At 42.3% G+C, this 22,662-nt stretch overlaps 1 protein-coding gene across 1 annotated transcript; it reads right to left on the minus strand.

Moving 5' to 3' along the window:
• Nucleotides 1-148: 148 nt before the first annotated feature.
• KCNJ5 (potassium voltage-gated channel subfamily J member 5) lies at nt 149-22,135 on the minus strand. Its single transcript, XM_026071719.1, has 3 exons — nt 21,983-22,135; nt 12,354-13,300; nt 149-901 (listed from the first exon to the last, which is right to left on the minus strand). Exons 2-3 carry the CDS (start codon nt 13,291-13,293, stop codon nt 555-557), a joined length of 1,287 nt encoding a protein of 428 aa, XP_025927504.1. The 5' UTR covers nt 13,294-13,300; nt 21,983-22,135; the 3' UTR covers nt 149-554.
• Between the last annotated feature and the right edge of the window lie 527 nt (nt 22,136-22,662).

Here is a 22,662-nt window from a genome sequence, read left to right on the forward strand (position 1 = left end):
ATCTCAGTGAGCATGATCCTGGAGGTATATACTAAAATCTGTTTGTAAAAATCATGAAGGCAAAACACTTGACTACATACCAGAGATTTTTTTTCCTCTTCTTTTAATTTAGCAGTAACAATGGTTACAATACATTGACTCACAAATTAMGTGACAGTATGAAACCACACTCTTCTTACTGTAACGGGAGATTCTAGATTTTTACATTTTAAATACCCTCTCTCAAGGGGGGATAATTTTGACCATCCAATGAATATCTTTTGAAACAACCAGTGGCATAAATTTCAATTTTAACCGTGATCATATTTAATGAGCCTTGTCCATAGAGATCAAATGCTTTGCAAATGAGTGCAAAGCTCAGGATCTCACTGTATAGATAAAAGAGGAGGGAAACTGAGGCACAGCGATGTGCAGTGACTTGCCAAGCAAAGCAGCAGTCAGCAGAGATCTGGACATAAATCTCAGGCCTCACTCCCAGTTCAGTTCCTGACTCACTGGGCCACAGTCTCCCAGTAAGTGTATATGAGAATCTGTCGTCCGGCACAGTTCATATGTTATACAGACATGTCTTCCTTCACGTCTCCCGCTGTTCCATTGGCTCCGCTCAATCCCACTAGCTCCCTCTCTTGTTCCTCTTCCTCTTCTTCCTCTTTTGCTGTCTCTGCTTCTCTGCCTCCGCTCGGGAGGGTGGCACTGGAGAGGTGGCTGAGGAGCTGGCCTTCCCGGCGAGACTCGGCCAGCTCTTTGGCACAGCATACAGGAGTGTTGGTCTCGTAAGTGCTATGGAAGCTGTTATAGTCGACTTCGTAAAAATCCTTCTCCAGGGTGAGGACAGGAGTGAAGCGATGTCCCCACAGCACCTCGGTATCCATGTAGGAGCTGCGAGCCTGGCAAGTCATCCCTGGGTAGAAACAGAGGGATGTTAAATGCTAAGCTTTCATTACATGCTCACCCCACCACTCCTTTCATTTAAAAGCACTTTCCTGTTATCTCCGTACCTGATTGCTCTGGGACACAGAAAAGTTCTTCGCTTAATAAGCCTCACAAAAGCCTCTCATGAAAAAGCTGAGCACTCAAAGGAAAAGGGATGGACTCATCTCCGCGTCTTCAGAGTGTTTCCTGAACCTTGTGCTTATGGGATAGAGGTCTGGTACCACTAAGCAACTTCTCTCTGTCCTCACATTGCTCTGTTGAGGCGGTGTTTGCATGGCTGTTAACTGACTACAACACTTCCGGTTAATCACATGCTACAACAACATCCAGCCCTGCCAATACACCTCTAATCCTGACCCACACAATCCCTAAATAGACTGAACCCACTGCCCTGCCAAAGCACCTGGCTTCCTGCCCTCCCACTTTGACCCCAGATTCCTCTTCAGCTACAGCAATACCAGCCACTCCCCTCCTGCACTTGTGTTAGGTACCAAGTCATAGCCTAAAAGGTGGAGAGGGCCCCAGCTCCTACTGATTTCCATGGCAAGAAATAATGGCTCATAAATACCTTTGGAGGGTTGGAGTCAACTGTACAGGGTTGGCTGAACCAAAACCCACATCACACAGTCCAGCTCATAAACCTGTTGAATTCCATGTGTTAATTGATTTTGGACTGAATGAACAGCGGGAAGTATGAAACTGATTTTTGTCAAGCTTCTTTTCAGCCCCAAGGATAACAGTTTGTTTGTTTACTTAGGGAAAGTTTAAAGAGAATCTTTTCACAGCAGAGCAGGGATAAGTATGCAGCCTTGGCATAGCTGAATATGACTCCCTTTGGAATCACCTGACAACCTGAAGGCTCTCTTCTCTTCCAAATATTTCTCTTCTGTTTGTCCTCAATACATTATGCTTTGGAATTAATTCTGGTGAAATTCGGAAAGCCTGACCTCACCAAGTCCTCCCACTGTTCTCTCTTGGGGCATGAGAGATAGGACTGACTGGAATACATTCAAAACACGCACTTGATCCAGTTCCCAGTCAATACTTCCAAATGTAACTCCTGCAGCCCAAAGTACACAAACAGCAGTCTAAAGCAATGCATACGGGAAAAATACTAGCATCGGATGCGTTTTTGCTTCAGAGAAGACCATATATTCTCACTAGTTGAGCCCAACTAAGTGAATGAAGTCCCAGGATAATCAGCAAATCTGCACCTTTTCGTAGAGATGAGTATTTTGTTCTCATAATTGCTACAGCCCATTAAAAGACACCCACACTAACAAGATTTCCTGAAGGCTTTACTTCTCTCTTGTTGCTTTCCTTAGTATATAGTTGCTTTCAGTTCTTGAAAAAGGAAAGGGGGGACAATGAGACATACAGCACTTCAAGAAATTTCCAGTTCTATTTCACAGACTGACAAGCCAATTTTTTCCCCCAAGGAGATTTGCAGGAGTATTTGCTTCTGGGCAGGAACAACAAGTACAGAGTTAGTCACAGTGTTCTAGTGTGTCTGCTTCCTGGACTGGCAGGAACCAGGAAGTGCAGAGGATGCTATGAAAAATAACATAATGGAAGAGGAAAATTACCCCAACTGTCCTTGCCTCTAGGAGTTGTTCTATTGAGGTACAGCAGCTTTTCAGGAAACTCTCAGCTGCGTATAAGTAGAAAACAGCATAGAGATCGCACTGCTAACTATATGCTTCAGACAACACCATGATGCACACCATCATCCAGAGAGCACCCTGCCACAGACTCCCCAGTCCCGGAGGGTGAACACTATTTAATCTTCGCTCCCTTACACTAGCTGGCGAATAGCAGCTCAACACACAGGCAGCTTCTAGGGTCCTAACTTCAGAGTCCTGCTGTAGTTTTTCTCAGGAGACCTGTGTCACTGACACTCATATCATTGAACTCCATTTGCAGGGGCTTTTGTTACTAGCTGTTTTGAGGGTCAGTAACACTGATTTGCAGGGCTAACGCCAACGTCCTTTCCGTGCATCTCATCACCTGATGCTCCCTCATGCTGGGAGTTGAGTCCTAGACAACCAGCAACATGGGCGCATATTATGGTAAGGAGAGAGTTAAACAAACCTCCTCCTCTTCAGGCAGAGCTGGTTTTGTACCAGAATTCACAAAGGTCTTCATGCCTCCCTCAAGCTCTGAGTGTTTTCAAAGCCCAGCAAAAACAGCAGGAGAGGAGGTCACTCAGTACTCGCAGGATTAGTCCTGTAAATGAACAGGCTGATCTTACCATGGCCTTCCAAGTGCTGCATAAAGGTATCCTGTAACAGCCCCCAAGACCAAGAGGAGAGTGTCCCTGCCAACATTAGGGTCCGAGACACCCGAAGGGAACCCCTGCCCTGTCATCGGGACCTGAAATAGCTCCTTTACCTGGGGGGCAGCGAACCTGAACTCCACAGACACAATCACAGTTATCTCCCATGATAAGTATTAAATTAAGAAAGAAACAATAGAAAGCTTTCATCAACCAAATACCATGCACTGCCAGCTTCCTGCAGTAGCTGCTTTCTGTAACCCCAGGGGTACACAGAGCCAGCACAATGAGACGACTTGTAATTGCTCCATAATCCCATTCAAATATTCCTTTTTAGCACATGTGCAGTGGTGTTTTAATTGCGTGGGGACATACCGCTTGGCAACTCCCACACCACCCAGTAAACAACAGCATTGTCCCTGCTGCAAATTCCATTAAGTGCCTGCTTTGCAGGCTGCCCTGTGCTCTCCAGCCTGGTTAATTAATGCATCTGTAATGACACTGGCTAATTATTGCCTCTGTAACTGGAAAAAGACGACAGAGGAGGTGTGGAAACAATAAACCTTCCTTTTATTAAGAGCACATGGATGCAGCTGCTCTCCACTTGAACACAACGAGCCCTCTGCCTTCTGTGCTCTGAATGCCTAAGTTTCAACTTGCAGTGGGGCTGAGTAATTCAGGAGACTAATATCTTTCATATATGGCTGTGGGCTCTCTGTAAAAATCAGCGGTTTCATTTCATAAGCCTCGCTTCTACTAGAGATCCAAGCCCATGGGACATCTTGGGTGTAGTGAATCCTTAGGTAGTATGCTTACATCCATCAAGGACCGCAGCAACTTTGCCACTGCTGCTCTACTTTAGCACAGCAGCACTATCTTGCACAAACCTGCTATAGCTGCCTGAAGCACTGACATCCAGGAGAGTGCAAGAAACTGAGGGAGAGTTCAAATTCCCAGAATTTCTTGGAAAACACACCATAGTATCATTGGTCCTGATAGAAGCTGCTCATCCTTTTGTTAAAATGGATATAACTACGCATTCTGGGTTAAAAAATGCAGATGTTTGGTACTATTACAGAGATGGTAAGTGGTATGAAGTAAAAGATGCCTTTTGGTGACTTGGGCTTCATTTAGATAAGCCTCATTTACATAAGGAAAAGAATGATTTTCCCTTTGTAAGTCAAAGTAGATATGTTTCAAAACTAATTTGTTTCCAAATAAAAGTTACTGAGTTTTTTATTTTTCAAGTGTATTGATTTTTCCAAGATAGAAGGACCACTATAAAATTTTACTTGCTCCTAAATAGTCTGATTTAAAAATGTAAAAGTATGCTTAATGTAAATTTGTACACTCTGCCAATTTAAAAAAATATGAAATATGTGAAATCTTCAACTTTTAACTTTTAGTTACAGCCTTCTCATCTTTTAATTCAGCAGTTTAACTTTCAGATGCAAACAGAACTGAATTTTAATTGAAACCAGAATAAGCAGATGCACCAGGTTTTCAATAAAGCTGGAACCAGTTCCAGGGTTTTTTTGTTTTTTTGTTTTTTTTTTAAGAAAAGCTGGAGACCAGAGGACTGTCTCATGGTTTCAAGTTCTTCAATAAACATTTCGTAGAGTTTTAATGATAATTTCATTATAGTAGAATCCTAAGAAGTGGATATTTGGTCTGCTGGCTGGAGTCACTACATCACAGGATCAATAACAGAGTTTGTGCATGTTCCTATTTAAGGCAGCAATAGATGCCTTTGTAAACTGCTCAGCTCTGGTTTCCAGTAGATGAAAAGATGTGAAATATATTGCTATGTGTATAAACCCAGGCGTTTCATTACATTCAAGAACAGGCCGAGTCACTGAGGAAAGACTGATGTGTAAAATAGGTGTCAGGGAACTATACCAATAAGGCACTTTTCTGTCATCAAAATCAGTCGAGATCAAGCAGCTTACACTTTATCAAAGACAAAGGAATGTTAATATGCACCAAAGAAAAGCAGTTATCTGATGGCTCACTCAGTAAGGAGCCTATTTTTTCCTCCAATGTACTCAATGGGAGTTGCAGATTTCAGAACCTTTCACTGCTTGCAACGCCACTGATTATACAACTGGAACAGACACTTCTGGCTCTGCCACAGCACTAAGAAATGGAAAAATTCTGCAGGAGATTGCTCCTGATTTCCAGGCCTTTTATACCCTTAGGTTACCAGTTAAAAATCAAACTTCATTATCACAGGCCAAATCTAATTGCATCTTGCAGATGTTTGGTTATCCAGAGATGATCTGACAGACTCTCTCCAGCTGTTGGAGGACGCATATTTACGTCAAATGCACCATCATAACCAGTACCTTTACTGGCAGTTTTGCAGGAGAGGGCAAGGAAAGAGGGGACCACACAGGATGATCTACCAACCCAAGAAATTGCCATAGGGTTTCAGGTTGGTCGAATCTTTTTCAGTACTGTTACATGGCCTGGACTTTCTCAGTGGGCAGAGATATCCCAACCCCTGGGGCTGTCAAGACAACATTTTTCATCAGCCTAAAATTAACTCTACTCATTTAAATGCCACAGAGCTCAGCTCTAAGTGATTATCTGCTGGCAGAGTGTCATGTGGATGCTGACTGTATGTTTGCCATATTTGCTAGGCTCTCTGCAGTTTTGACACAGATATTGCTGGAAGTGATTTCACTTCTGTCCTTGTTTTCATGTGTTATTATACGCAGGGTGACATTTTCCCTTGTAGTGGATGCACTACAGCTGCACAATATATATTCTGCTCCCTGAGCTGAATTCCACCTACGCTACAGAAGTACAGAGAAAGAACTGATGGACTCAGAGGTATAGTAACAGACTGATGAAAGTTCGGATGGCAAAGAGTAGTTATAAAAATTTTAAATTCTATCAGTCTAATTAAGCAATACATGTCTTTAGATTAGCATCATCATTTGGATAGTTATAAAATTTATTAGTCCCTTTGCATTAATTAGAGCAAGGAACACTGTAAYCGCCAAAAAGTTAATATTCCTCCAACTTCAAAAGGAATATTAGAAGGTAGTAGCATGATTCTCCAATTATTTATGCTTGTCTCCTTTAGAGGAGGACATGTCTGGGCTTGATTCACTTTGATTTTTATGTCAGAGGACAGTAATGGGATTTTAATTTTTCTGAATGCTCTCCAGGCATGGGAAAGCTCGTAGGCACTGGAAATGAAAAAAAACGCAAGGGCAAAGTGGAACAGAACACGCAAAAAAGTTTGGCAAGAATCATCAGAATTAGTGAAACAGGTTAAAAAGGGTAAGAATGCAAATATATACTCATACTGAACTCTACTTCTGAATCCCTATAGCCCTCATCTATTATTCCTTATCCTTTTGTGTGTCAGGTGTACCAACGGTTAGAAAGTGCCTTAGAATTTAAAGATCCTGGATTCACTTGCCATGTCCTCTGCCAGGCAGAACCTGAGGCCCAGACTCACACCACGCAACTTCAGGCATCTCACAAAAATATTTATGYGACTACAGAGGAACCTAAGATGACTAGCCTGCCTACGTCCACCTCTGGCGGACAATTCAGATCACCAGTAGAACAGCTGAGCCTCTGGAAGCATCCATCCTTTAACTTTGTTGAAAAGTTCCTGCCTTCAAGGTCTCAGTTAAGTGCCTACATAAGAACCCAGTTAGACTCGCAGTTTATACCTACCTTAGGAAGCAGCACAGTGCAATGGGAGCAGATCTACAGAGTGAACCAGTTGGTGCTGAGGACCCGGTGTCCATGCTATACACATTACCTCAGAGTATCTCCATGCTGRTCCCATCGACTGAACTCCCGTTAGTGGCCCTTCAAAGCCAAAGCAGGGTAAGGGGAAATGACTGGGGGAATTGCTTCAGAAGTACACTTGATCCAAACTAAAATACCAACATTAACCAGTATTCCCTTTCCCTCTCCGCTTTATGCCAGCAATATCAGTATTGCCATGGGTATTTAAAAATAGTGTGGCACCTCACAGTGGTAGTGATGGCCAAAAAAGCACCTTAAATAGTTCTGCAAGGCCCTTCCTTTCAGATACCTGTTTTATTGCTTTATCCCCACACCTTTAATGCAGGATATCAAAGATATTCATAAGCATCACAACACCTATTTGTGGTACGTAATAAAATACCAATTTAACTCATGTAATGCTTTAAAAATGAAAGAATATTTATATGCAAAATACAAACCAAAGCAACTAGAGAACCTAACCAGATGATGAACGCACCAAAGTTTCATTTATTAATTTCACCCTTCCCTTGATCACCCATGAAAATCATGATTAATTTCAGTACATCTATGTTGCGACTACTCCTTATTGTCCCATATTTACAGCCAGGAAATTTTACTRTATCCTCTGCAAAGGTGCAAAACAGCTGCTGCTTGCCTATGGTCTCACAGGSACAGGATGAGGAACAGAGATGCAGAATCCTGACTCACAGTACATTACTTCTTGTCATTAAACCACCTTCTATGSCACAGAACCTAAGCCAGAAGGCTACCTCCCCATCCTTTCCTAAAAGCATATTAAAACTTTATTCAGTCACTGGACTAATCAGATGTCAGAAATTCTCTCTCATGGCTTACTTAATGGAAGTGGGAAAAAGAGGCAGTGAAAACCAATGAGGACCAACAGTGAAGTACTCAGCATTGATGCCTCTACGCCCAGAAAACAGCAAYGCTGGACACTATAGACACCAAATGAGGTTTGCAGGACAGCTACCAATAAATCAATTTTTGGTTAATTGTCAGTGAACAGCAGTGGAAGGGTAAAGTTGGAAGGGAAGAGAGCCTCTTCAAATTATCTGCCAGAAAGTCTTCTAGGATATGCAGACTGCTTCATCACACGGAACGAAGGCTTACGGAAAAAAATAAAAAAATYGGACTCTCTAATGTTCTCTAATTGAATCAGCCAAGTTGTTCATCACACAACCCAGCTGACTCTGCATTCACATGGAAGGGGGGTGTGAATCTCAACTGCTTCTGYAGGTTCTGGCAGCTTTGCTTGATACGCTACGTCCAGTTAAGCAACAAGAGGGCAGGGGAAGTCTGTGTTTTGGCCAACAACAGCCTAGCCCTATTCTGTCAACCGGATGGTGCTAATTTTTTCTTGCCACTGTGGGAAGCAGAAAGGCACTGAAAGCAAAAATGTGTTCACTCTGCAAACAGATTTTCCACCTTCACTTTCTTCCCTTTTACTGGAGGTCAAATTCAGGCCAGCTGATCTTGACAAGTGTCCCTTTAAGATATGTCAAAAGAGAATTAATTCCCTAAAGTAATCTCTGCAACCAATTCATTAAGTAGRTACTGCGAGTGATTCCGCTGCTTTCAAGATGCCCACAAAGAGCACTGGAAGTCAGAACGCTTGTCATCTGTATTGATTTTGCCTTTACAGTGGTCATTTCACTCAGGAATAATCACCGCACATCTACCCAGAAACTTAGTCTCCCTTTGGTGTTTTTAACCTCTTGATGAGTCACAGTGCTGAAACCATACTAAAATATTGATTGTAAAGACCCCTGTCAGTGGGCCTTCTGCCACAGCTGGCTTTGTGGGTGAGGAAGTGTAATAGCTGTGGGCCCCTGGAGAGCTGTTGCTAGACTAATAAAATGTTTATTTTCTTTTTTGGCAAAATAAGAACACTGCATTTCAAGCTTCCTGGTATGCTGCTTTTTTGTGTGCTGTTATTTACCCTTTTAGAAATTCAAGTCAACTTGAAAACAAAAACACTGTTTTAAACAACAGCATGTTTCACTGTTTTTTGAAAAAACAATGACTTGAAGTGTTTCAACTTTTCAGAATTTCTTGTACATCTTTCATTTGGAACTATTTGTCATCTTTTCCTTCAACTGGATCAGAATCAAACTTAAGTGTCAGAGTTCCTTGTCTGAGAGGTGACAACGTATTTCATTTGAAATATATGTATAATTGATTGAAACAATTAGAAATAGATACAAATTTGCTGTCCCAAATGCTTCAGTGAAAAAAATTCATCCCTTTAATCAGAGATTGGTTATGCTTATGCTTCTTTACTCATTTATACGTTGACAACCACCACAGTGTAGTCAGGTTTGACCTGCTTTCACAACGTCCTATGAAAAATGTAGCTGTCTTTCTCCCCAGCACAGGATGTATTCAGAGTATGATTTGTTGCTGTCTGTAAAGTCTGGGTAAGTTTCCATTAATTTTTCTTCCTGCCAACAGCTGCAGAGCTGAGCCACCTCTGGGAGAGCAAGCAGGACTCACTTCCCTCTTGTGCATCATGAGCAGAGCTATATAAGTCAATCAATTATACCTCTGCACACAGGGATGGTGGTTCCCAGTTTTTCATAGGGGCTTTTAAGGGAATAAATTGTCTGTAGCATTTTGATACTGTTCTGAATCTGACCAGGTTGCAACAGTGTCATGATATAATAGAAGTCACCCTTCAAATAAATTATGCCATTCCTGAAAGCAGATGGGCCTTGAACAATCCAAGAGGAAGGAAAGAACCTAAAGAATTTGCTCAGAGCAAAGGTTGAGGTGCAAAGGTGGCAATTCATATATCCAAACTGGTTTATTGCTCTTAGGAGGTTTAAGGACAAAGCAGAAACACTGTGTTTCTGCGGACTGCTTTTTTGGGGGCAAAATATCAGCCTCCCCAACCCCCCCGCTACACACACGTCATTCAGAAAACCAAAGCTTCTGAATCAGTTAATGGCATCATCTGAGGTCCACTCTGCTCTAASTTCAATGCAAACTGGCTCTTCGAGTTTCATTTTTGGAATTTCACAGCCTGCCTTCTGAGACCAGAATAATTCCTTTCCACAGATGTATACTCCTTAATATCATTACACACTGGCCTGTACAGTTCCTCCGGGAGAGGAGCCCATTTATAAAGCAATATGATTTCTACGCCATGCTTTTAATTTTGAAGTTGTTATTGACAATGACTTCCTCTCACATCTCTAGCAGAGGCTGAGCTTTTGTAAGAGGAAGGCAGTGCAATAGCTGCTCAAGCAGAATTTGATAGTGTCAGCTTGTGATAAGGAAAGAGGCTTTGGACAAACAACAAACTGCACTCCATGCTCAGATTAGCAGGTTCTTGTATCTAGTAATTGTTTAAGCTACAAATTAAGCTTCCATTACAAATCCTCCCCTTTGATATCTTTGCCACCCACCCCTTCTTCTGCAGTTTAAGGCTGCCCAAGCTACCTGCCCACAAAAATGGGTTGTTAGAGGCAACCTTATTTTCTACCTATTCAGACTGAAGTGATCCAGTGGAGCGACTGAGATTTACACAGATGTGAGTTATGTGGACAACAGGGTCTTGTAATTAACAATCTGGGGAGGAACCACCATTATACCAGCAGTATTTTGGCAACCCCCATAATGAGGTGCCTTCTTTACAAAGTTTTCTGGTCAAACTTTCATGAGATTTAGATATGCTCAGCTCCAGAYCTGCATTTCAGCTGCATCTCTACAATATTCTGTTGGGAAGGAATATTGCCCTAGTAATTCCCCTAGTAACTCCAAATTAATTTCACTTGTGCAGTGCAGTACTCCAACCAAGGTATAATGTAATCTACACATAACCACCATTAGCTCTAGAAAATTCAGCTACTGCTATTCACCTAAYGACTAAAAGGAAATACTAGGAAACTGAATTAGCACTGGAGAGCTGTTTTTAAGAGTGAAGGCCTGGGATGCAGGAATTTGAGAGTCCATTTCTTCTTACATCTGGCTATCAGGAGACCAACAAGGATAAACCACAAGAAAGCAACAGTATTAATAGTAAGCAAGGGCTAAAATCTGTGAGAGAATGCACTGATACCACTGAGTACTCACATCAAGCAGAAAGGCCCTGCTAGTGTTTCAGAGTACCCCTGCTTCATCAAGACAAAAAACCCACTACCAAAGTAACCTTGGGTTCACAGCCCTGTCTCGTAACTAAAATCCTTAAACACCACAGGGCAAAACTACTTACAAAAGCTTTTTTGCATCTATGACTCTTTCTGTGTTTCCACATCTCTAGATAACAATTTGCTCCTCAGTGCTGCCTGTAGTCCCATTCCCCTTAAAGGCCCTGAAGCAACCAAGGCACACTGACAGTCCTCCAGCTCAGAAAGCCAGYCTGAAGAGAGCATCAGCATCTCAGGGTGCTTAAACATGCCTGCTGTGCTAGAACTGAGCCTGTCAGCCCCCTCCTCAATGCCAAGCAGTAAAATGACCCCATGGTGCCATGTCTTTTAGGTGAGACACCAGAGTACAAGTGTCTTCCTCTCCAGCCAGACCGAGAGAGGCTACCTGCAGAAATAAGCCTGGAGGCCCCTGTAACCACTTGTTCAACCATCCTGAGAGACACACTGCCACCTCCCTCTCCTACACTTTGGGAAGCTGARGCACAGGACCTTTCCAGATTTACCATATACAGGTGCAGGCTTCTTTCATCTCTTGCTACAAATATACCCATGGCAGGAAACTGGGAATCAGCTGAGTCTGTCTCCTAATCTACCCATGACACAGCATTGTTTTACGCCATTACGGCATTCCACCAGAGACACAAAAGCAGTTTCTGTATTTTTCCTCTCTGAACTTCTTTTGAAAATGTATGTCCTGCACGCAAGTCATTCAGTTTTAGCACACGTTGTTTTATGGGTTACAGGAATACTTGGGCACATTCTTCACAGTCTCTATTAAAGAGTAACACCACAGCAATATCTAAAATAACACAGTTACAGCCCATTTTAAATACAGAGGAGAAATGGAAAAAGAGTTGGGCCATGAATTCTGATCACAGAAAATAGGATGGCAAGAGACCTCATGAATTCCTTTAGCCCATTCCTTTTTTCCCCCCACAGATCAATTCTAACTGATTACGGACAGATCCTTGTCTAACCCATCTGTCTGAATCCAGGTCATTAAAAAAGTGTGAAACATTACATTGTGAGCTAAAGCACCCACCTTATAATTGCTAGCTATTTCATACCATAATATCCCACATGAATCAGTCACTAGAAAAGGACAAACCCCAACATGTTCTCAGTCCAGGTGACATTAACGGTGACATCCTAATGCCAAACTGCACTCCATTTTTTCCCTTCCTCCCTCAAAGTTGTGGATAATTCTGACAAGTCCTTACCTGTTGCTTCCACCATTCCTTCCAGGATGACCACGATTTCAAACTCCTCTTTCTCCAGTTGGGTGCGGGACATCTCCCAGAAGGGGCTTTTCTCATTGATTTCATGCGAGATGATGAGAGGCGAGACCAGGAACAGCCTGTCATCTCCAGTGTCAAATCCCACGTTGATGTCCGTTTGGTTCAAGGGGATGAACTCTCCCTCTTTGGTCTGTTTGGACTTGATCAGTTTGGCTCTAATGGAAGCCTCGACAATGTGGGAATTGCGGAGGTCCCCAACCCGGAACATTAGACAGAGCTTCTCATCCCTCATCGAAATCACTGCGTTGTTAGAAAACATGAGGGTTTCAGCCCTCTTCTTTGGTTGGCTGATCTTGACAAACATGCATCCCACCATGAACGCATTGACAATGGAGCCCAGAATAGCCTGAATCAGGAGCAATACGATGCCCTCTGGGCACTTCTCTGTTATGACCCTATAGCCATACCCAATTGTTGTCTCAGTCTCAATAGAAAACAGAAATGCAGAAACAAATCCACTGAGATTTTCAACACAGGGGATCCAGTTCTCATCTTCAAGATGGTCCAGGTCTCCCCGGATATAGGCAATGAGCCACCATATGAACCCAAAAAACAGCCAAGTGATGGTATAGACCATAGTGAAGACAAGAAGATTAAAACGCCATTTGAGGTCCACCAGTGTAGTGAAGAGGTCACTAAGGTATCGGTAGGTTTCTTGAACATTTCCATGGTGTACATTGCACTTGCCACTTTTCTCCATGTAACGCTGGCGTGGCTTCTTACCTTCTGCTGATATGAGGCGGGTTCGGTCAGTGGCAATGGGAACATCATCCCGAGCCTGTTTGGGAATCTTCTTAGGCTCTCTGGATGTAACTCCAATGTCCATGTCCTGGTTCATGAAGATCCTAGAATCTCCGGCCATGGCTGGGCTGGGAGAGAACAGAGAAATAAAGTCTAAGGCATCAGGAAAAGAGCTGAGACAGAAGTCATTTCATGTTACCTTGTGAACCATTACAAGAGAGCAGGACCGGAGATATTAATGCTACACCAAAAGACTTTGCCCCACACTGGTACAGTGCTCTTTATAGGCTCCTTCTACATTCGGAAAGCTTTTCACTAGGGACATTTGTTTCCTCCTAGTATTGTTTTGGGAAACACTGAAAGACTTCAGTACTTCTCTCACAACATCCACTTGCTAAATATAATGCTGCACTGAGCTGCATGTTAAATACTGATTCATAATACACAGTCTCTTCATACATGAACCAGCTGCTAGTCACTTTGTTTAATGCATTACTGGAACCTCAGATAATATGGCAATGAGCATGGTCTGGGAGTCATGAAATAGGTAGAGCTCATTATGTATGTTTGGTTTTTTTTCTTCTCCAGTGGTCCTCAGACCTTTTTTACATCAGAAATTGGCCTGAGATTACAAATAGGAGCAAAGTAAAGATACATGACCATATATTTTCAAATGGGACTGGAGCTTTTTGGTGCCTCATTTCTTGGGTGCATACCAAGGGAAACCTTAGAAATTAATAGAAAATGCTGAGCACCAACCACAGCCTACTTAAAACCCACATATGTCTAAATTATGCACAAAGGTTTCCCTTACAGTCAGCAGACAGAGAAAGGCACCTCCAGGGATAATTCAGATTTCAGGTGTGCTGAATCATCTTCTGGAAGTACCCACTTCTCTCCACTAATTATTCAGGGAGCCTGGGCTCCAAATTTGAAATAGGCTTTTCACTTAGCATCTTCAATTATATATCTGAAGGTCTGATGAATGCGGGCCTACTGTTAAGCAGATATATCAGAAACCCTTTACTGTATATGTCATTAGACACCCAAAAAACAGAAACATAACAAACAGCCATTAAAAAGTCCACTGTCTATGTCCAAAACTATGCTTAAGTTACAAATAATGCAAGATGATGGCTGCAATGATTTTTGCAGATTGTAATTTAACATCCAGTTTACTGAGATGATTAGATACTCCTTTAAAAAAATCCACACATTCTCTATTGAAAAATGAGAGTCTTGACTCTGAATGCAGGGCACAGACAGAATCTTTGTGAAAGACTATCCAAGAAGCCTTAGGGATATCAAAGATAGAGTGGCAGTATTCTCTATGGCATTCRAACTCTGCATTGTCCTCTGCAAAGCCTATTAAAACCTAACCAAATCTATTACTGCTCCCTCTATCTTTAATCTTCTTATGCGTCCATGAATCAGAAGAGGTGTGGAGATACAATTAACAGTATCTCGGGAAAGACAATTTCAAGATTGAGCAAAGTAGCTTCATCTTTTCAATATTAAAAAGCACAAAGGGTGGGTGGAAAGGAAGCAGAGGCAGATGAATAAATGAAGCAACAAATTTCCATGTCCATTCTACTGTAGCCAAGCCTGGTTAACAGCAAAGAATTACTCTTAGCCCTTGTATAAGTCACCATCAATCATTACTCCAATGAAGCAGCCAGAGCCTGATGCTGGCACCGTACCTGCTGGCTCAGTGCACTAGGGAGCCCAGCCATCTGTCCACAGCACAGTCCCGAAGCTTCTTAGTGCCAGCAAATTTCTGTTTGGCCTGAGGAAAGGTTTGGGCCGGGGCCGAGCTGGTCCAGCCACAAGAAGGGGTAAGGAGTAGGGATTAATGACTCTGGGATGGAAAGCTAGGGAGAATTGGGTTTGCCACTCCCTACTGCCTGTGATACTGGACATGGAATAGGTAGCCCCACCACTCTGTCATTCCCTTCCTCAAACAGCAGCAAAGGTTTTGGCAGCAAATAAGAATATTTATCCCTACTTCTATTTCTTTCTCTTCTGAAGGCAGAAGGGCTCCTGAGAGCAAGCTGATGGTATATTTAGATATAATCTTTAACTCTTTTCTACTACTTACTGCAACTTTGACTATCCTGGACCACTGGTCTGGTTCTCTACTGCCTTATGGTGTGCATCTATTTACATCCATGAAGAGTGTCTGCTAAATGTTGTCAAATTATAATGGTACAGATTGACTCTAACTTCACAAAATGTGAAAGCACGTGCCAAGTGTGAGTCAGAACAATCGCACACTACGGAAAGAAGCATCCCATCCAATGAGTATATCAGGTTCAGAGGAAACCCTCTTTGCTTCCTTCTAATGAATATTACTTTAGATCTTTGTTTGCCTTTTTGGATTAATCTAAAATTAATCCATTTGGGCTCAAAAGCTTTTCATCAATCTCTACATGTTTAAAGATGTAAAAATAATAAATACACAAGTGTATGTTCTCAATTTAAAAAAGAGTTGTGTTAAAGACAGTAGTGTTATAAAAGTTACATCTGAAGCTGGATTTCACTTACACTGACACCATATATGACAGTTCATTACAAGACATTCACTTACAGGTGTAAGGTTCCATGTTWTATATCCACACCAAAGAGACCACAAGGATCTTGAAACATATTAAAAAGATCAGAATAGAATACAAATAATCAAAAAGCCTAAATCCCTAGAAATATCACTGTGGTGAAGCAGGCTAGAGGGACTGTCCATTAATGAAAGTACAGGGAAACCTGCTTTAACTAAAACACTCAGGGGACTGGCAACATCACTTTCCTAATGCTACTGATCTTTAGCAATAGGTCAAGTGAAATCTTTCTGGAAACCTTTAGGAACACTTTACAAGTGGCCCATTAAAGCAGAAAAATTCCTACTGCAAATGAACTTTACTGACAGCTTCACTGGCATTACGTCGTCTCCTAATATTTAATCTTAAAATGCTCCCATCACAGTGGGAGCACAGCCTTAGTATGTGGTTATTGAAAATAATTAAGCGTATGAATCTTTGTATTAGATTCTTAAAAAGGAGTAAAATTGTCTAGTGGTTTGAGCACAGGTTTGGATGTCTAAAGACCAGCCAGTTTCTGTTCCAAATGTTTTCAGTATTTTTTCTCTAGTTCTGAGCAAATCACTACTCTTCCTTCTGCCGAGGGAAAAAGTTCTTCCCAAACTGTAAAATTTGTGATGCTGATATTAACAATCTGTTAAATTCTAAACACAAGACTCTTCTAAGAAATTTTCTATTACTCCTTCAGCTATTTAACTGCTCTGGGACACTATCACAGATGACAAGATACCAAAAGGGGAGCACTGTACTGATGTAAGGATTTGGTTTACTCCTTTATTGTACAACATACTGTCACCCTTACTAAGTGTGCACATCTTTCCCAGATAATGGTAATTATGTGCAAGCATCTCACAGAGATTTAGATTTCAGTTTGTAAATCATTGCTCTCTCCAGCAAAGAGATCTGCAAAATGAGATTGCCTGTTATCGTCACACACACCCATACTGTTTCTTTGGCATTTACCATCTTTGCTTAAACAAGGCCAGGATAATGAAAATGTCACTTTTGTACAAAGCCGCTCTCCTTTTGGACAGGCTACTGCAAAAGGAGACGCAAGTCAGTGCGTTATCAGCCTTGCAAAGAGGCTTTTTATCAGACTCGCTGTTTCTTAGCTTTTGCCCAGATGACAGACTTGGGGGCAGGCTGTGACATTTTGGGCTTTTAGAATTGCTGAAGCAGAGTCAAGCTGGGGTTAGTTAAATATCTTCAGAAGGCATTGTTTTGCAGAGCTGTCTACAAGCCCTGCCTGACAGAGCTGATATACCCCCTCATAGCTCCAAGACAGAATTTGTTGAAAGCATTGCAAAAGGTGAAACAAGAAGTCTGCCAGAGACTCCCCCCCCCCTTAGCATGCTGGGTTTTTTTTTTCCAATTTAGATAACTGCTAACTCGATTAAGTAAATGCAAGCTTCAATGGGAACAGGATTTGCTTCTTGATAAGTTTAAACTGGCAGGCAACAGGAGTGTAGAGACACAAAGTTGACATCAAGTTTGTTCATGCAAAAAAAATACTTCCTTTTGTTTGCTTTAAACCTGATGTCCATGTATTCTTACATTATGAGAATAAATTAGCAACTGTCCCCAAATTAATCCCCGCAAGTCAGGATTTTATATAATTGTCATCTGTTTTCYAAGATTAAGAGTTCTATACTACTAAACAAGCAGTCAGTACAGCAATAAATACTAAACAGTCTGTTACTGAAAAACTAGACGTGTATTTTGCAGCCTGTTTGTCCACACCACACAAAATGCAGCCTAGCTCTCTGTCCCCAGATTCCTCTGGGCRCATATTCTCTTTTGGGTTACACTGCAACAAGGGAATGAAATTTTTGATTGACAAACACTAGCAGTAGGGGAAAGTCTGTGCAGTCACGCAGCTAATAAACTAAAGCAGTGGCACCCAAAGAGAATAAAAGCATTGATCRTTGAACAGTGAGTGCCAATGGAGAGATGGAGGAGGAGAAAACATTAGAAGATGTCCTTTGACAATCTGAAGGGAAATAGCTATTAGATAGATGCTGACTGACAGATGGGGCTTTGATTTCCCTCAAAAGGTAGCTTTCCCATTATCCTTTTATTTACTGCCTGTAAGTAACTAGGACTAAACAGTCAACAGTGCCAGTGCAAGATTACCTTTCAAGGAGTACATATGTACGTGAGAAAAAGACTGACAGACACACTGAGCACATCATGTCACCTTTCAGTTTTCTGACCTATAAATAGAGATAATGATGGCTGCCTCTTTGGAAAGTGCTTGGAAAGCCATAGGTGAAGGGAACAAGGCAAGGGAGTTATGTTACTCGCAAACAAGGCAAACCATGTAAGGAAACTGCACAAGAAGGGAGACACGTGGCACTTCACTAGTAAACATSTGGTTCAAAAGCTCCCCCATCCAAATAACTGCTTCTCAAAGTGCAGTCTCACTCAGTACCGAAGTAGGAAGATTCCTTTCATTTCCTCTCTGAGTTTTCATTAATTCACAGCACTGCTTTTCTAACACACTGACAGGCATGATTTTACAATGGAATTCCTCTGGAGCTGAAGGAGACACCCACCAGCGAGTACACAAAAATGGGTGATTGATGGCAGCTACCAAAGGAAGCAAGATGACTTTGTTGTTTGTTATAGAGCTGGGCTGATGACGGCCTGTCTGCTTGGAGTTCATTAGGCTCAGAAATATTGCATCAGGGGTTCAGTCTTTAAAAAAAAAATTTCCTTGTAAGAAAATCTCTCTGGATAGAAAGTCAGTATGACATGGGGCTTATAGACAGAGCTTATAGACAGTTGCACTTTACTTTTATCTGCTAATTACCTCCCAACCTATCCTTCCCCCCAGCAATGCTGGATAATCTCARTTCTAATCCCTGTGCTGAGTCCTTTTGTTCTCAGTTTTGAGGAAGCTGTGTGGTACCCATTCCCAGAGTAACCAAACGTTTCACAGTGCTGAACACAGATATCATGCACTTTAAAAACAAAAAMAAGAAAAGAAAAAAAATTGTGAAATAAAGCATTGTTCTTTTTCCGATTTTTTAGATGGGAAAGWGAGTCACAAGGACACTGCTTGCTTCTTCCATGCTCACACTGGAAGTCTGTGGCAGGGAATTGAACCTGGAGTTTCCAAAATCCTAAGCAAGTGCCTGTAATCACATCACTCTCCTTCCCTTTCACCAATCCAACAGTAGTGAATATATTTTTAGGTGCGTCTAAAGAGTACTCTGAAAAACTTGCATACTATCAACTATCAGCAGAAATGATTATAATTCCTAAGGATTTTTAAAGTGCTTTACAAACACTGCTGCAGCCCATGACTGCCAAGACAGGAGGCTGTGCCGGGAGCCCCTTCGCTGCCCTTCCAGGCCGGACTCGATGGCACCTGTGTGGGAGTGAGGAGATTCCAATACAAACGGTCCCAAGTACCACAGCAAGAAATGATGTTAACTGTTCTATGCATGCCCACTGAAAGGCATCTTTCAGAGCTATACAATGGCTGGCCTACGAATAAAGAGCAATTCAGCAGGTCTCTGAATTACTCTGTACAGGACAACTCTAAGTACCGCACAAAGTCTATAAATAAGAGCTCATTTTCTAGTAAATCCTAGCAACTTTCAGATTAAAATCCATAGAATGCTACTAGGTTAGAGGGCTTTTTCAAGGCAACTTTTCTAAGTACTTGACATTCGCAGTGGTCTCTGCCTAGCTGAACTGCCAAATCTGTAACTAGTGAGAATACCTCTTTTACCCTCAACTTCAAGGGAGCTGCAGCCATACATTTAAACCAAGAAATATTTCTGTCTTTACTGAGAAGTTTTTCAAACCCATAACAAGCTGAAAAAAAAAAACAACATGTGTGTGGGGGGGTGTTCCTACTCACAATTTGCTCTTTAGCAGCTATAGGTTTCAAATATTTTTTTTCCAGTAGGAATTAAAGTATAATAAAACCCATACATAACAAGTTTGTGGATGCATTAAATATATTAACTTCAAACTAATGCAGAGAAGAGCGAGAGAACTAAAACTTTAACAAGAATAAAGGTTTTTTTTTTTTTTTTTTTTTAACAAAAGATAAAGAGTAGGAAATGCCTTATGAGATGCTGTAATGACCCCAATGTGCAGGCTGCAACAATTTGCTGCAGAGCAATGACTGGAGAACGTGCAGTTTCCACAACAGGAGGGGTATCTGCCACTTGATGTAACGCAGTTCAAATGCATGGGGTGCATAGGAGAATATAATCAACGCAGCTCTTCAGTTAATTACTTTATACTTCAGAGAATTATAAAAGGTGAGCATGAATACAATTCTGTGTGCAAAGGACACACGCAAAAGATTGCGTTCTCAGGTATTCTTCTGAATCAGTTTCTAATAGTCAAATGATAATGGCTTCCCCAACAAATAAAACCTGAAACTAGACCAATCTGATCCCTTCACTTCCAAGGAAGTGACTCTGCCTGAGGCTCTCTGCAGCATCTCTGTCTCTGTACTTCTTACCCCAGACTATTTTTGGGAAGATCTTTTGGCATCATTGAAAATTTGTCTGTTATCTTTTAACCAACACARCTGAACAAAAAACCACTCTTGTCCTGATCATAAGACACTCCCCTGTTTCTCCTGCTACTGATTGTTTACCTGCAGAATACACACAGTGACTACGAGGGTAAGCAGAACTGCAGCCCCAAGAGAAAATTTTGGCCCCAAAGAACTAATATTTCTATTACCTATTATTTAGACATTGCGCCATATTAGCCACAGAGAGTCACTACAGAATCCTGCAGCTGGCTTAAAAAATAAAATGAAATCAAAGGATATTAATACCACTTCACACTTTTGTAGCAACTCCAAATAGCCCAAAGATGAGCTGACCAAGTGCAGGCTCTTTCTGCCTGTGAAGCGCTACAGCGGTATTGAACCCACTGTGCAGACAAGAGAAGATGAGTCACAGAAAGACAAAGCAACCTACGTAAAATCAAACTGTTGGTTAAGTGGCAGTGTTCACCTCAGATGTGCCAGTGGCTCCACGGACCTCAAACTAAACAGGAAAGGGGTGACCCTAACGCAAAAGTGTCAAGAGATTCGTCTCAGAACATGACTCCAAAGCTCTYACTCCTTTTTTTAGAGTGTGGAAATAAATGGGAAGCTTCCAGAGATAGAGAATTTTCCCCTAATGGGACCAGAAATGTGACCCTGCTCCTTTATCGCCACCTGAGGAGGAACAATGAGGGAAGGAACTAAACTCCAGAAGTGAAATAATTCCCCCAAAACACACACAGCTAGGCAGGCTTCCCACATGATACAGAGGATATTGTTTGCTTGGACTGGTCAGAGAACTAGTGGGAAAGGCCAGTTTTGTTCTCCTCCAAGCTACTCCACTATAGGTCTAAGGCGGTTGTCTGCTCACGGGTGCAAGGGTACAGGAGGAAGGACCTGCTTGATTTCAGAGATCCAGAAAGTCAGACTGTGAGCTCTCTGGGATAGGGATGGTTTCTGTCAGTCCTTGATGGGGTGCGCAAAACTCTCAGGTCAAAAACAAATGAGAGATAATGCCATATAAAAGTTAGCATGTTACTCCCAAACAACATGCACTGATAAAAACAGAAAGACTACAGGTGCCTTTCTAAACCATTCAGCATGGCATTGGTACAACGGGGAGTCAGGTTTTTACTTCCAGAGCCATAAACACCCCTAATGATTCCCAGCACATTATATTGTCTGTCCTCTTCTACAAGAGCTGAACATGACAATTCATCGTCGGAGACTAAACTGCAAGTACTTCTTGAACCTTAACTGACTAGTAAGCATCCTAATATGAAAGAATTTTATCTTTGACTTCAGGTGAGGACTACAGTCACTCCATGGGTTTCAGGGCTGCTAACAGATCAGTCTCTCTCTGCCCACTGTATTCCAATGACCCCCAGTAATCTCGTACGTGGACACTTCATGATTTTTAATGTCTTTTTCCTGCACAACACCTTTACTACATCTCACAGTGCTTTTGCCCAAGATCAATGCCTAGTCCCCAGCTTCCCAAAGAGTTCCCAGGCAGCTAATAAGTTAGACAACAGCAGATCTCTGGCTSTCACTCTGGCAGGGTTAGGCATGGAAACCTGGTGTTCGGCTGACTTAACTCAGCCACTTGTCCTCCTGCCTTCCGGGCTTCCAATCCTTAGCAGCCAGAGAAGAAAGCAAGTGAACTGGAAAAACAAACAAACAATAGGGTAACTTACTTGCTAAGARCAGCTGTGCGTCAGTCTTGTGCCTTGGCACTTCGGGGATACTGGATGCTGACAGGACTGCGAGGTAGGTAAAACAGCTGCTGGAAGTGTCCGATCCATGCCATCACCAGAGAGCTGGGGTCGTCTTCTTATTCCTGGGCTCTCCCTTCCCTCCTTCCCTCTGCCTGTTATGACAAAACATTTATGTGGCACTGCAGATTTAAATGCACAAACCCCTGTTCCTAGGTTTCCCTGACTTCCCCTGCTCTGGCAGGGTTGACACAGGGTGCTCCAAACCCTCGCCCTCCACTGCTGCAGTGCTACTTTTGCCTGTCAAATGTCCCTCCCTTCCCTTGCTCCTGCTCTCTCCAGCACAAATGAATTCTTCTTGGTGGTATAAAGCTATTTAAAGGGCTGGGGCAGAGGGGAGGGAGAGGAGAGGGCTGCATGTGATGAGGAGCATCATCTGTTCTGAATGAGCAGGAACGGGAAAGGTGGCGGGAGTGAAAGCACAGAGGGGAGGGGTTTAAGCTGCTGCTTCGCACAGAAAGGGCTGGCTGGGGAGGGGGGAACAGAGGCGTATTCAGCGCCTTGAGGAAACGTGAAAGATACTGTGCTCCCCTGCCAACCACATGGTCCTTGCCCTCCTTGCCAGTTCCCCAAGCGCCTTATGTTTACTTCTCCTCCCCTTG

This window comes from Apteryx rowi, unplaced genomic scaffold (genome assembly GCF_003343035.1).
Source record: "Apteryx rowi isolate R43461 unplaced genomic scaffold, aptRow1 scaffold_33, whole genome shotgun sequence".
Taxonomy (NCBI): domain Eukaryota; kingdom Metazoa; phylum Chordata; class Aves; order Apterygiformes; family Apterygidae; genus Apteryx; species Apteryx rowi.